Here is a 15,362-nt window from a genome sequence, read left to right as displayed (position 1 = left end):
CTATCGATACAGCTTTATATGGTTTATAATACCCCTCTATCGATACAGCTTTATACGGTTTATAATACCCCTCTATCGATACAGCTTTATATGGTTTATAATACCCCTCTATCGATACAGCTTTATATGGTTTATAATACCCCTCTATCGAAACAGCTTTATACGGTTTATAATATCCCTCTATCGATACAGCTTTATATGGTTTATAATATCCCTCTATCGATACAGCTTTATACGGTTTATAATATCCCTCTATCGATACAGCTTTATATGGTTTATAATATCCCTCTATCGATACAGCTTTATACGGTTTATAATATCCCTCTATCGATACAGCTTTATACGGTTTATAATATCCCTCTATCGATACAGCTTTATATGGTTTATAATATCCCTCTATCGATACAGCTTTATATGGTTTATAATATCCCTCTATCGATACAGCTTTATACGGTTTATAATATCCCTCTATCGATACAGCTTTATATGGTTTATAATATCCCTCTATCGATACAGCTTTATACGGTTTATAATACCCCTCTATCGATACAGCTTTATATGGTTTGTAATACCCCTCTATTGATACAGCTTTATATGGTTTATAATATCCCTCTATCGATACAGCTTTATATGGTTTATAACATCCCTCTATCGATACAGCTTTATACGGTTTATAATATCCCTCTATCGATACAGCTTTATGCGGTTTATAATATCCCTCTATCGATACAGCTTTATATGGTTTATAATATCCCTCTATCGATACAGCTTTATATGGTTTATAATATCCCTCTATCGATACAGCTTTATATGGTTTATAATACCCCTCTATCGATACAGCTTTATATGGTTTATAATATCCCTCTATCGATACAGCTTTATATGGTTTATAATACCCCTCTATCGATACAGCTTTATATGGTTTATAATATCCCTCTAGCGATACAGCTTTATACGGTTTATAATATCCCTCTATCGATACAGCTTTATATGGTTTATAATACCCCTCTATCGATACAGCTTTATACGGTTTATAATATCCCTCTATCGATACAGCTTTATACGGTTTATTATACCCCTCTATCGATACAGCTTTATACGGTTTATAATATCCCTCTATCGATACAGCTTTATATGGTTTATAATATCCCTCTAGCGATACAGCTTTATACGGTTTATAATACCCCTCTATCGATACAGCTTTATACGGTTTATAATATCCCTCTATCGATACAGCTTTATATGGTTTATAATATCCCTCTATCGATACAGCTTTATATGATTTATAATATCCCTCTATCGATACAGCTTTATACGGTTTATAATATCCCTCTATCGATACAGCTTTATATGGTTTATAATATCCCTCTAGCGATACAGCTTTATATGGTTTATAATACCCCTCTATCGATACAGCTTTATACGGTTTATAATATCCCTCTATCGATACAGCTTTATATGGTTTATAATATCCCTCTATCGATACAGCTTTATATGGTTTATAATACCCCTCTATCGATACAGCTTTATACGGTTTATAATATCCCTCTATCGATACAGCTTTATACGGTTTATAATATCCCTCTATCAATACAGCTTTATATGGTTTATAATATGCCTCTATCGATACAGCTTTATATGGTTTATAATACCCCTCTATCGATACAGCTTTATATGGTTTATAATACCCCTCTATCGATACAGCTTTATATGGTTTATAATACCCCTCTATCGATACAGCTTTATACGGTTTATAATACCCCTCTATCGATACAGCTTTATATGGTTTTTAATATCCCTCTATCGATACAGCTTTATACGGTTTATAATACCCCTCTATCGATACAGCTTTATATGGTTTTTAATATCTTGCTACATTTTTATCATACATTACCAGAATGCAATTCATGAAATATCACATGCTTTCCTCACATGGCGCATTCCGATTTTGGTGCAAGCGTGTTTTTAATATGAACAGAAAGAACAGAACACACACTTTGATTTATTTATTTATTTCAAAGGCACCACCATAATCAGTAGTGTAGTACAATCAGGAGAGAAAACTGAACAAGCTCTCAAAGCTAAACAGCGCATGTGACGCTGTGATTATTTATCACAGACAATGCTTGCCTTCTTTTCTTATTCTCTAATTTCTGTCTCTTTCAAAGTGTCTACAATATATATTTCCTCATTATCACCCTGTGCAATTTCTAATAGTAATCAGGCAAAATCTTTAAGACGTGAATCAGGACTGTAGATTAAAATATATGAACTGATGGAGATAATTCTGACGGCCAGTGGAGCTCTCTGGAGATATCATGGACACGTTATTCTGGTGGAGGAATGGCTAATTGTGGCTCAGAGATCGAGTTACAGATTCTAGCGCACCATGTCTCCAGCTGATCTAACCGCTTTGTGGAACCATATAATGACCCTTTGTTCTGTGTACAGACATTTCCAGGCAGTTATCAAAAGATATTTCTACTTCCTCCTTTTCGTTGTTCTTTCCCCAATGAAAACAATGCTACTTGTTATACGACAAAAGTCCCTGGATTTATCAGACCTCACGGTACATTGAGTTAGTTTGGGAACTCTTTATACTTATTTCAATAAATTGTCAAAAAATTACCCCAAAAGACGGGGGGAGGGGTTAGTATATTGTATATTGAGTATATTTTATTAAAATTCTGGTTAGGTCTAACCTAACATTAAAGGGTTATTCCAGGCAGCATGACTATGTCAGTGATTTAAAGTGGTCATGGTGTTTGGACTCTGGATGTACAGTTTTCTGCTATGATACTCTACACTAGCACTGGTGACAGGCGTCTAATGGCGGCACGGCCCACCCCTTCAGCCCACCCCCAGCATACGTCCCCTCGCCACTTCTATTAGTAGGTTAGTTTAAGCCTAATGTTTATTTTTTATTTTTATTTTTTGTTAAGTTTGGGGGTTACTCAGGATAGGAATGCTTGCTCTCTACCCAAAAACCCCATTTTATTTTGGTTGGAGTAACCCTTTAATATGGGAGATATATGAGAACATAATATACCCAACAACATGTCTTGTCTTCCATGTTAGACTTAGATTAGACCTGCACGGTCTGTGCTTGTGTTTTACCGATACATTGATAATTTCAGATTCTTAGAGGTCATTAATTTGCACCAATAGCCTTTGTGTTCCATGAGAGGTCTCGCAGTCAGTCTGGGTGCTAGAAATCTCATAGTTAGTCTGTGTGCTCCAAGAGAATTCTCGCAGTCAGTCTTTGAGCAGTGTTCTGGAGGTCTTACAGTCAGTCTTTGTGCAGTGTGCTAGAGGTCTTACAGTCAGTCTTTGTGCAGTGTGCTGGAGGTCTCGGAGTCAGTCTTTGTGCAGTGTGCTGGAGGTCTCGGAGTCAGTCTTTGTGCAGTGTGCTGGAGGTCTCGGAGTCAGTCTTTGTGCAGTGTACTGGAGGTCTCGGAGTCAGTCTTTGTGCAGTGTGCTGGAGGTTTCTGAGTCAGTCTTTGAGCAGTGTGCTGGAGGTCTTGGAATCAGTCTTTGTGCAGTGTACTGGAGGTATCACAGTCAGTCTTTGAGCAGTGTGCTGGAGGTCTCGGAGTCAGTCTTTGTGCAGTGTGCTGGAGGTCTCAGAGTCAGTCTTTGAGCAGTGTGCTGGAGGTATCACAGTCAGTCTTTGAGCAGTGTGCTGGAGGTCTCGGAGTCAGTCTTTGTGCAGAGTGCTGGAGGTCTCAGAGTCAGTCTTTTTGCAGTGTGCTGGAGGTATCACAGTCAGTCTTTGTGCAGTGTGCTAAAGTTCTCACAGTCAGTCTGTGTGCCAGAAGTCTCGCAGTCAGTCGGTGTGCCAGAGGTCTCGCTGTCAGTCGGTGTGCCAGAGGTCTTGCAGTCAGTCGGTGTGTGGTGTGCCAAAGGTCTTGCAGTAAGCCTGTGTGCGGGAGATCTCGCAGTCAGTCTGTGTGCGGGAGGTCTCGCAGTCAGTCTGTGTGCAGGAGGTCTCGCAGTCAGGCTGTGTGCAGGAGGTCTCGCAGTCAGGCTGTGTGCCGGAGGTCTCGCAGTCAGGCTGTGTGCCGGAGGTCTCGCAGTCAGTTTGTGTGCCGGAGGTCTCGCAGTCAGTTTGTGTGCCGGAGGTCTCGCAGTCAGTCTGTGTGCCGGAGGTATCGCAGTCAGTCTGTTTGCAGGAGGTCTAGCAGTCAGTATGTGGGTCGGAGGTCTTGCAGTCAGTCTGTGTGCAGTGTGCTGGAGGTCTCGCAATCAGTCTTTTTGCAGTGGGCTGGAGGTCTCAGAGTCAGTCTTTTTGCAGTGTGCTGGAGGTATCACAGTCAGTCTTTGTGCAGTGTGCTAAAGTTCTCAGTCAGTCTGTGTGCCAGAGGTCTCGCAGTCAGTCGGTGTGTGGTGTGCCAAAGGTCTTGCAGTCGGTGTGTGGTGTGCCAAAGGTCTCGCAGTAAGCCTGTGTGCCAGAGGTCTCGCAGTAAGCCTGTGTGCCGGAGGTCTCGCAGTAAGCCTGTGTGCCGGAGGTCTCGCAGTAAGCCTGTGTGCCGGAGGTCTCGCAGTAAGCCTGTGTGCCGGAGGTCTCGCAGTAAGCCTGTGTGCCGGAGGTCTCGCAGTAAGCCTGTGTGCCGGAGGTCTCGCAGTAAGCCTGTGTGCCGGAGGTCTTGCAGTCAGTCGGTCAGTCTGTGTGCCAGAGGTCTCGCAGGAAGTCTGTGTGCTGGAGGTCTCTATTGTGCCAGAGATCTCGTAGTCACTCTGTGTGTGGCGTGCCAGAGATCTCGCAGTCAGTCTCTGTGCCGGAGGCCTCGCAGTCAGTCTCTGTGCCGGAGGCCTCGCAGTCAGTCTCTGTGCCGGAGGCCTCGCAGTCAGTCTCTGTGCCGGAGGTCTTGCAGTCAGTCTGTGTGCCGGAGGTCTCGCAGTCAGTCTGTGTGGCGGAGGTCTCGCAGTCAGTCTGTGTGGCGGAGGTCTCGCAGTCAGTCTGTGTGGCGGAGGTCTCGCAGTCAGTCTGTGTGGCGGAGGTCTCGCAGTCAGTCTGTGTGGCGGAGGTCTCGCAGTCAGTCTGTTGGCAGGAGGTCTAGCAGTCAGTCTGTTGGCAGGAGGTCTAGCAGTCAGTCTGTTGGCAGGAGGTCTAGCAGTCAGTCTGTTGGCAGGAGGTCTAGCAGTCAGTCTGTTGGCAGGAGGTCTAGCAGTCAGTAGGTGTGCCGGAGGTCTAGCAGTCAGTAGGTGTGCCGGAGGTCTCGCAGTCAGTTTGTGTGCCGGAGGTCTCGCAGTCAGTCTGTGTGCCAGAGTTCTTGCCAATAGTTTCAAAGGGTCAATGATGAAGATCTTGCACTCAGTACATTGATGATCTTTTCATCTTCATTTCGGTCTCTTTCATTGAGTTGTGAAATCTGTGCCAGGTTTCCCACACCATGCCCGATGCAAACACAGTTGTGTTGCCTTTCAGGTATTGGCCGTTCAGGTTGGCACCGTGGCAGTAGTTGTACCAGAATGCCCCACGGAAGACCTCAGCACAGTTACCGGTACCGTTATCGCTGTCAATAATTAAAGAAATTTGATGAGTTCTCATCATTTTCATCATCATTTGCACTATATGTTTATTATTTATACCTGTTATGTCAGTGAGTATCATACTGCAAGCGGGTAATGTCACTCATTAAAAACCAGTGTAAGACCCTAATCTCAGGACAGCACTGGGACATATATAACCTCGCCTGCCTGAGAGTTACATTGTGCAGCTGGGGAAATTAATTCAGTTCATCTCACATAATCCGGAGAGGAGATAGGGAGAAAACAGGGGCTGAACCCCAGGGTCTGATTCTCCCAATGTTTTATTGTTATCCCAGAGTCCTCTGTTCCACGTCTGGGAGAAAGAGAGCACATGCATTGAGAGAGCTATGTGGGAGAGGAGGAGGTGAGGAAATTGAGAGATATGACATGGAAAAAATGGGCAATAAAATTATGGGATATAAAATGGGAGAAGGAGCAATGAACTGGGGGACATTGCTATCTATAGACTAGCCTCGCGACCAATATCCACTCCCTTTATTAAAGACCCCCCCACTAATACCCACTCCCGTTATTACAGACCGCACCCACTAATACCTACTAACACCAACCCCATTATTACAAATCCCCCTACTAATACCCACCTCTTTATTACAGGCCCCCTACTAACACCCACCTCTTTATTACAGGCCCCCTACTAATACCCACTAACACCAACCCCATTATTAAAAATCCCCCTACTAATACCCACTACCTTTATAAAAGAGACCCCTACTAATACACTAATACCCACTCCCATTATTACAGACCCCTTATTAATACCCACCTCTTTATTACAGACCTCCTACTAACACCCACCTCTTTATTACAGGCCCCCTACTAATACCCACTCCTTTTATTACTAATACCCACTCCCGTTATTACAGACCCTCCTACTAATATTCATAATGAAGGGTGTGGGTGTGATGGACTGCTTGGCACCCCGACCGGGTACCTCTGTCAATCGCTGCTTCCTACTACTTTTGAGCACCATAAGCACTGTACTGGAACACCATAACCACCGTAGACCCCATTAACCGCCGCAGTTTGGTTGGGGTCTCGCCGTCCTCCACCCACCCTGGACCCAAGACCAGGATCCAGCTTCCAGTGGGTAGACCACTCCTAGTCCAGAGTGTAGCAGGAACGGCTCTTATAAGAGCTTAGTGATTATACTGAGGGGAGTATTATGATATAGCAATCCCCAGAGTGAATGTAGTTCTCCAATCCCCCAACCATGAGCCAAGACTTCATGAAGGGGTAAACGAATCTCTGTTTAATGGGAGCACACTTGGCCTTACATGACAATCCCCATGCAAGGGGTACGCCCACAGGGACCTTGTGGGGGACTGATTAGCAACTTCACAGACCAATAACAATAAGGTTACAAGGCACGACACTCCCACACACAGCACACAATCCCTCCCCTCTTCTTGGGAGATAATTGGATCAATAACTGTACTAATTCTAATCAAATTATCTCCAAGCACAGAAAAAAACCATACTTTTTAAAAACACCCCAAAAGTACCCTAAAAATACATAAAACCCCACAAATGTTACATCCCCTGATCTGGGTGACCAACATATCCAAAAATCACCCAGATTAGTTCAGGGGTTCAGGAATTTCCTGGAAGTCTTATTTTTGACCCACCATGCACATGGTCCCATGCCCAAAACAGTTCCAGAGAATTAGTGCTAACGGTCAGTCTCTCTGTCTGGAGTGCAAAAGTACATACTTCACATGAACAGAGCATTTTAAAGTATTTTAGCCAGGTCTATTGCCATAGTCACACGGTAGGAGGCTGGCCAGCAGGCTCCTGCAAGAACCAGTGACGAGGTTCAGTTCGTCACAGTGGGTATTGGTAGGAGGGGTCTATAGTAAAGGGTGTGGGTATTGGTAGGAGGGATCTATAATGATAGGTGTGGGTATTGGTAGCAGGGATCAATGATAAAGGGTGTGAGTATTTGTAGGAGGGACCTATAATGAAGGGTGTTTATATTGGTAGAAGAGGATCTATTACAGATAAAATCTATTTGACGCGTTTCGCTAAATAGGTTTAGACATAAGGACCACCCTGTTTGTTCATGTAAGCATATTCTTGTTTGTTGATAACAAAATCCATCCTATAATACTGGTTATTTACTTTCTACCCAAAATCCATAAAAACAGAAAACTCATTGTCGCCCCATAGTATCTGGCATTAACTCCATCATGTCCAATTTATCTAAATAATTTGACATTTGCCTACAACCTTATGTCTCTACTAAAACACTATTTAAGAGCAAATACACGCATGATCATACAAAATAATTTGTGCAGATATTACCCAGCCAATACTCGTCTACCGTCTGCAAGACCAAATCCGTTTACATACTCATTCCACGGACGGTAAAAATCCACAGAACCATTAAATCGCTTCTGAATCACCTGGTGGATAATGAGAGGAGGACAAAGAAGGAATCAAATAAGACTCTACCCAGTGTTGGACAACTGGAGAAATGGTGACACAAAATAGTTCCACTTGTTTCCATGGTGATATTTCAATATTTAAGACCCAGAATAGTTTTTGTTTAGTTAAGTAAAGTGATAAATAGGGAGTGACAAAAGCAAGTGAGCAGACAGAAGCCAACATCCTGCCCTACACAAAATGAAAGAATTCCCTTGAACACCTGGGGAAGAGGGAATATTACCACTGCCCATGAGCTTGGGGGCTGGATATAGTGGATACAATGTTGCAAATTTGGGGGTAGACCTTATAATAGCGATAAAAGGGTGGAGACTTAACAGTCAAGCAAAGAACAAATTGAGCGAACCTGACCTGGTTTCCCTCCCACCCATCTGGTTTCTATTGCAGTACTGTTCCTGCTTTGTGTGTGTTTTTGTTTATGTTTTGTCACAGCAGATGGTATTCCTTGCAGCAGAATTCCTTGCACTTGATGTGCTGAGTTAGCTTAGGGAGTCTCAGTCTGTTGAGGGCTGATGGCCAGGGGCGTTTTAGCCGCGAGGCAAACAAGGCATTTGCCTTGGGCGGCATTTTCCAGGGGGCGGCAAAAAAAGCCGCCCCCAAACGCCCAGGGCAAATGCCTTGTTAGCCTTGCAGCTAAACGACATGCCGGTCGGGCTGCTGGGCGGGCTGCTGGTGAGGGAGCACTTTCCCCTGAGCTCTCTGCTCAGCTCCCTCACGCGCCGCCCGCAGAGTGAGGCTGGGAGCCGGAATATGACGTCATATTCCGGCTCCGCCTCCCAGCCTCACTCTGCGGGCGGCGCGCGAGGGAGCTGAGCAGAGAGCTCAGGGGAAAGTGCTCCCTCGCCAGCCGCCCGCCCTGCAGCCACTGGACCACCAGGGAATGGGAGAACCACCCCCCAGCATTCCCAAAGGTAAGGAGGCTGGGGGGGGTTAAAAAAAAAAAGAGGAGTATTAATGTGAGTGAGTGTGTGTGTGTGTGTGTCTGACTGTGTGTGTGTGTCTGACTGTGTGTGTGTGTGTGTGTGTCTGTTAGTGTGTGTGTCTGACTGTGTGTGTGACTGTGTATGTCTGTTAGTGTGTGTGTGTGTGTGTGTGTGTGTCTGTCTGTGTGTCTGTTAGTGTGTGTGTGTGTGTGTTAGTGTGTGTCTGACTGTGTATGTCTGTTAGTGTGTGTGTCTGACTGTGTGTCCGACTGTGTGTCTGTTAGTGTGTGTGTGTCTGACTGTGTGTGTCTGTTAGTGTGTGTGTCTGACTGTGTGTGTCTGTTAGTGTGTGTGTCTGACTGTGTGTCCGACTGTGTGTGTCTGTTAGTGTGTGTGTCTGACTGTGTGTCCGATTGTGTGTCCGACTGTGTGTCTGTTAGTGTGTGTGTATGACTGTGTGTCCGACTGTGTGTGTCTGACTGTGTGTGTCTGTTAGTGTGTGTGTATGACTGTGTGTGTCTGTTAGTGTGTGTGTCTGACTGTGTGTGTCCGACTGTGTGTGTCTGACTGTGTGTCCGACTGTGTCTGACTGTGTGTGTCTGACTGTGTGTGTCTGTTAGTGTGTGTTTGTCTGACTGTGTGTCCGACTGTGTGTGTCTGTTAGCGTGTGTGTTTGTCTGACTGTGTGTCCGACTGTGTGTGTCTGTTATTGTGTGTGTTTGTCTGACTGTGTGTCCGACTGTGTGTGTCTGTTAGTGTGTGTGTCTGTTAGTGTGTGTGTGTGTCTGTTAGTGTGCGTCTGACTGTGTGTTTGTGTGTGTGTTTGTCTGACTGTGTGTCCGAGTGTGTGTGTCTGTTAGTGTGTGTGTCTGTTAGTGTGTGTGTGTGTCTGTTAGTGTGCGTCTGACTGTGTGTTTGTGTGTGTCTGTCTGTTAGCGAGTGTGTGTTTCTGTAAGCTAGTGTATGTGTATCTGTCAGTGAATGTGTGTGTATTTAGAAGGTGGGGCGAAGGGTTGGTTGTGGGTGGCGTGCGCAGGGGGGGGGGGGTGCACAAAACCAAGATACACCACTGCTGATGGCAATAGGTAGACTGCATTGGACTCATGGAAACAATGTGGAAGAGCTGACTGTTGGATAAACCACCTCATCGGCTGGTCTGTTGTTAAGAATGTTAATTTTGGCATGTCTATAAGTTTAATAAAGCTGTGCATGGCATGTCTATAAGTTTAATAAAGCTATATGGTTAATAAAGCTGTGATTCATTTGGCCTGGTTCAAGATGACCCATCTTAAAGCTGATAAAAAAAACTAAAACCTTAGTTAGTTTTTTTAAATAGTTTAGTGCTGATTTTCATCCACTTATCAGTAAAGAAAAAGGGAACAAAACATTTTTTTTAGATACATAAATGAGAAAAGGAAAGTAAAACAAGGATTAGTTAGATTAAAAACAAAAGAAGGAAGGTATGTGAAGAGGATAAAGGTCTAGCTGACTGCCTCAATGAATATTTTTTTTCAGTATTTACAGATGAAAATGAAGAGAGGGACCTCAGTTAGGAAAAAGCACAAATGAGCCATTTATTACACGTGAGTTTACAGAGGAAGAGGTTCTATTTCAACTGTCAAAAGTAAAGACAAATAAGTCAATGGGACCTGATGGAATACACCCAAAGCTATTAAAAGAGCTTAGTGGTGTACTAGCAAAACCATTAACAGATTTATTTAACCAATCATTGATAACAGGAGTAGTCCCAGAAGATTGGAAGTTGGCGAATGTTGTGCCCATTCACAAGAAAGGTAGTAAGGAACAGTCGGGCAACTATAGGCCAGTAAGCCTTACTTCAGTAGTGGGGAAAGTAATGGAAACCATGTTAAAGGGTTGGATTGTCGAACATCTAAAAACACATGGATTTCAAGATCAGCGACAACATGGGTTTACTTCAGGGAGATCATGCCAAACTAATCTTATTGATTTTTTTTAATTGGGTAACTAAAATTATAGATCAGGGTGGTGCAGTAGACATTGCTTACCTAGATTTCAGTAGGGCTTTTGACACTGTTCCACATAGAAGGCTTATCAATAAACTGCAATCTTTAAGTTTGGATTCCAATATTGTTGAATGGGTAAGGCAGTGGCTGAGTGACAGGCAACAGAGGGTTGTAGTCAATGGAGTATATTCGAAGCTTGGGCTTGTCACCAGTGGGGTACCTCAGGGATCTGTACTTGGACCCATTCTCTTTAATATTTTTATTAGTGATATTGCAGAAGGTCTTGATGGTAAGGTATGTCTTTTTGCTGATGATACCAAGATATGTAACAGGGTTGATGCTCCAGGAGGGATAAGCCAAATGGCAAATGATTTAGGTAAACTAGAAAAATGGTCAGAGCTGTGGCAGCTGACATTTAATGTGGATAAGTGCAAGATAATGCATCTTGGACGTAAAAACCCAAGGGCAGAGTACAGAATATTTGAGAGTCCTAACCTCAACATCTGAGGAAAGGGATTTAGGGGTGATTATTTCAGAAGACTTAAAGGTAGGCAGACAATGTAATAGAGCAGCAGGAAATGCTAGCAGAATGCCTGGTTGTATAGGGAGAGGTATTAGCAGTAGAAAGAGGGAAGTGCTCATACCATTGTACAGAACACTGATGAGACCTCACTTGGAGTATTGTACGCAGTACTGGAGACTGTATCTCCAAAAGGATATTGATACTTCAGAGAGAGTTCAGAGAAGGGCTACTAAACTGGTTCATGGATTGCTGGATAAAACTTACCAGGAAAGGTTACAGGAACTTAACATGTATAGCTTGGAGGAAAGACGAGACAGGGGGGATATGATAGAAACATTTAAATACATAAAGGGAATCAACAAAGTAAAGGAGGAGACTATATTTAAAAGAAGAACAACTACCACAACAAGAGGACATAGTCTTAAATTAGAGGGGCAAAGGTTTAAAAATAATATCAAGAAGTATTACTTTACAGAGAGGGTAGTGGATGCATGGAATAGCCTTCCAGCTGAAGTGGTAGAGGTTAACACAGTTACATAGTTACATAGTTAGATAGCTGAAAAGAGACTTGCGTCCATCAAGTTCAGCCTTCCTCACACCTGTTTTTTGCTGTTGATCCAAAAGAGAAAAAAAAAAAAAACAAAAAAAAAAAACACCCCAGTTTGAAGCACAATTTTGCAACAAGCTAGGACAAAAAATTCCTTATTGACCCCAGAATGGCAGTCCGATTTATCCTTGAATCAAGCAGTTATTACCCTACATTGAAAGATTATATCCTTGAATATTCTGTCTTTGCAAATATGCATCTAGTAGCTGTTTGAACATCTGTATGGACTCTGATAAAACCACTTCTTCAGGCAGAGAATTCCACATCCTGATTGTTCTTACAGTAAAAAAACCTTTCCTTTGCCTTAGACGAAATCTTCTTTCTTCCAGTCTAAACGCATGGCCTCGTGTCCTATGTAAAGTCCGGTTTGTGAATAGATTTCCACACAATGGTTTGTATTGGCCCCGAATATATTTGTATAATGTTATCATATCCCCTCTCAGGCGACGTTTTTCTAAACTAAATAGGTTTAAATTTGTTAACCTTTCTTCATAGCTGATATGTTCCATTCCTTTTATTAATTTTGTAGCCCGCCTCTGCACTTTTTCTAGTGCCATGATATCCTTCTTTAGAACAGGTGCCCAAAATTGCACAGCATATTCAATATGTGGTCTTACCAGTGATTTATAGAGAGGCAAAATGATATTCTCGTCCCGAGAATGAATGCCCTTTTTCATGCATGACAATACCTTACTGGCCTTGGCCACTGCTGATTGACATTGCACATTGTTGCATAGTTTGTTGTCTATAACAATTCCCAAGTCCTTTTCGTGTGTTGTTATCCCTAATTCGCTTCCATTAAGGGTATACGTTGCTTGTGTATTCTTTACGCCGAAGTGCATAACTTTGCATTTTTCAACATTAAATTTCATCTGCCATTTGAGTGCCCAGTCCTCCAGTCTATCTAAATCCTTCTGCAGCAAAGTAATATCTTGCTCACATTGTATTATTTTACAAAGTTTTGTGTCATCTGCAAACACTGAAACATGACTTTCAATGCTGTCTTCAAGATCATTTATAAAAATGTTAAATAGAAGGGGTCCCAGAACAGACCCCTGAGGGACACCACTTGCCACCTCTGTCCAGCTTGAAAATTTACCATTAACGACAACTCTTTGTATTCTGTTTTTAAGCCAATGTTCTACCCAAGAACAAGCATTTTCATCGAGACCGATTTCCTTGAGTTTGAACACTAATCTTTTGTGTGGAACTGTATCAAATGCCTTGGCAAAATCCAAATAGATCACATCCACTGCAACACCCTGATCTATACTTCTACTTACTTCTTCGTAGAACGGTAAAGGAGTTTAAGCATGCGTGGGATAGGCATAAGGCTTTCCTAACTATAAGATAAGGCCAGGGACTAATGAAAGTATTTAGAAAATTGGGCAGACAAGATGGGCCGAATGGTTTTTATATGCCATCACATTCTATGTTCCTATGTTTATCAGGCACTCCTGTTTCCCCCTGAAAATAAGACATTCTCCGAAAATAAGCCCTGCTTATATTTGGAGGTTGCTCGTACTACAAGCCCTACCCCTAAAAAAAGCCCAAGTCGCTAGTTCACTAATACATTTTCGGAGAATTTTCCCCAAACATAAATTTGCAGGAATCCATTTGCGAGTAAGCTAATCTATGTACGAGGAATTCCCTGGAACGTAGACCTGCTTTCTAGCATGTATTGTGAGGAGTGATTGAAGGTAATATCTTTGGCACTGTTCAAAGCGAATCTATGAACAACAGACAAATATACTCTCCCAACAGAACGTATATTGATATAAGGAGATGTATCCAAGCTGTATTCTCCAGGATCTAAATCCGCATTGACAGATATCAAATAGCATGAGTAGAGTTTCCCCCGAAGTCCTGTGCATCTGAACTCAAAGGACAAATGTGTGCAGTACTGTATAAACTGATTTAAATTTTTATATTTAAACATTAAAATTCCACCATCACTTTCTGTTTTATCTACAACACAATGGCAGAAGATGGGGCTCTTCTTAAAGAACAGAATCAATGGTCAATGTACAGATTCAGTTATGGATGGTTTAATAGACAAATACAGTATTTCTTTCTTTCTTCTTTATATATATATATATATATATAAAGAAGGACGATATACAGAACGAGAGTTTAAAGTCATAGAGTTTCAATGGTTGGCCCACTCTGAACTTTGAAATCTTTGTCTGGTGACTGAAGGTTCATTGTCAGGATTATGTCGATACAACACTCTAGGATAGCAACAAATTTGAATTTAGGGGTAGATAGGGGGCCTGGAACCATGAATTTGCGTGTTTCCATTAATCATCTGAAATGGGGGGCACCAAAACTGGCAACTTGCTTAGGGCCCGTGAAATCTTCATCCGTCTCTGGGGTTGGATGGATCAGAATGGGATAATTTGACCAAATAAATTGGTGGAATTGGTTGGCGAACCAGAAGAGTTTTTTTTTTTTGTTGTTGTTTAAGACTTGACTCTAGAAAATATATTCTTTAGCATTACAAAATCAGAGAAGTTTATAGAGAGGTGCAAAATTTGTCATAAAAGCAAGAAGAATGGCTTACCCACCCAAGATGTGTTACCCATTAGTGTTCCTGGTGGATCCAATATAAAGGAATGTATGCTCTAGAACAGAAGTTCTGTAATTATGTCTAATGTGGTTACACGTTCGAATCCCAGTCAGACCAGATCACCAGTAAGTGTCCCCGGGCAAGACACCTTGCAATATAAATTGTGGAAGACTGTAAGCTCATTTTAGCAGGTCTTCATCTCTTGTCTCTGTTTGTCAATTACTTGTTGTCAGAAATCCCCTTACTATAATTGTAAAGTGCTGCGGAATATATTGGTGTTGTATAAATGCTAATAATATCTAGTAATGGCGTGCACGGACAGACACCCAGGTGATCACTGCTCTCACTTACCGTCCATGGTGCTCCTGGAGATGTCATGTCACAGTACACATGGACTGGCTGGGTATACCTACCTTCAGGGAATATCAAATGCACCCCATCTGAATGAAAACCCTTGTGTGCAGGTAGTGGTTATTGTGTGGTGCGATTCCATTACAATCATAAACCCGTTTCCCCGTCCTCCCCCCAATTAAAACCAAGAGACATAAGTGTGGTATAAAAAACAGGCCACAGCTTTATTTATAAATAACAAGTATCAATATATAATAAGTATAAATATATAAACCAATATTTTAATTCAAACTGGTCCTTGCCAACCGGACCATAACAACTGTAGAGTACCACCTTCCGGGGTACCTGCCCTCCCCCCCTCGTCCAAGATAACTGGCCTTCACCTTGGCCTTCCAAATCCCCATGCCAA

At 42.6% G+C, this 15,362-nt stretch overlaps 1 protein-coding gene across 1 annotated transcript in view; it reads right to left on the bottom strand.

The window, feature by feature from the left end:
* LOC134571036 (microfibril-associated glycoprotein 4-like) overlaps nucleotides 1-15,022 on the bottom strand; it is a 44,624-nt gene extending 29,602 nt beyond the window's left edge. The window contains exon 1 of the mRNA XM_063429079.1: nucleotides 14,954-15,022. Within this exon, the coding sequence (XP_063285149.1) occupies nucleotides 14,954-14,960 (7 nt within the window). The 5' untranslated portion in view covers nucleotides 14,961-15,022. The remainder of the gene's footprint in view (nucleotides 1-14,953) is intronic.
* Between the last annotated feature and the right edge of the window lie 340 nt (nucleotides 15,023-15,362).

This window comes from Pelobates fuscus, chromosome 8 (genome assembly GCF_036172605.1).
Source record: "Pelobates fuscus isolate aPelFus1 chromosome 8, aPelFus1.pri, whole genome shotgun sequence".
Lineage (NCBI taxonomy): Eukaryota > Metazoa > Chordata > Amphibia > Anura > Pelobatidae > Pelobates > Pelobates fuscus.
The sequence above is the reverse complement of the archived record's forward strand: the minus strand, read 5'-3'. Positions and strand labels throughout refer to the sequence as shown.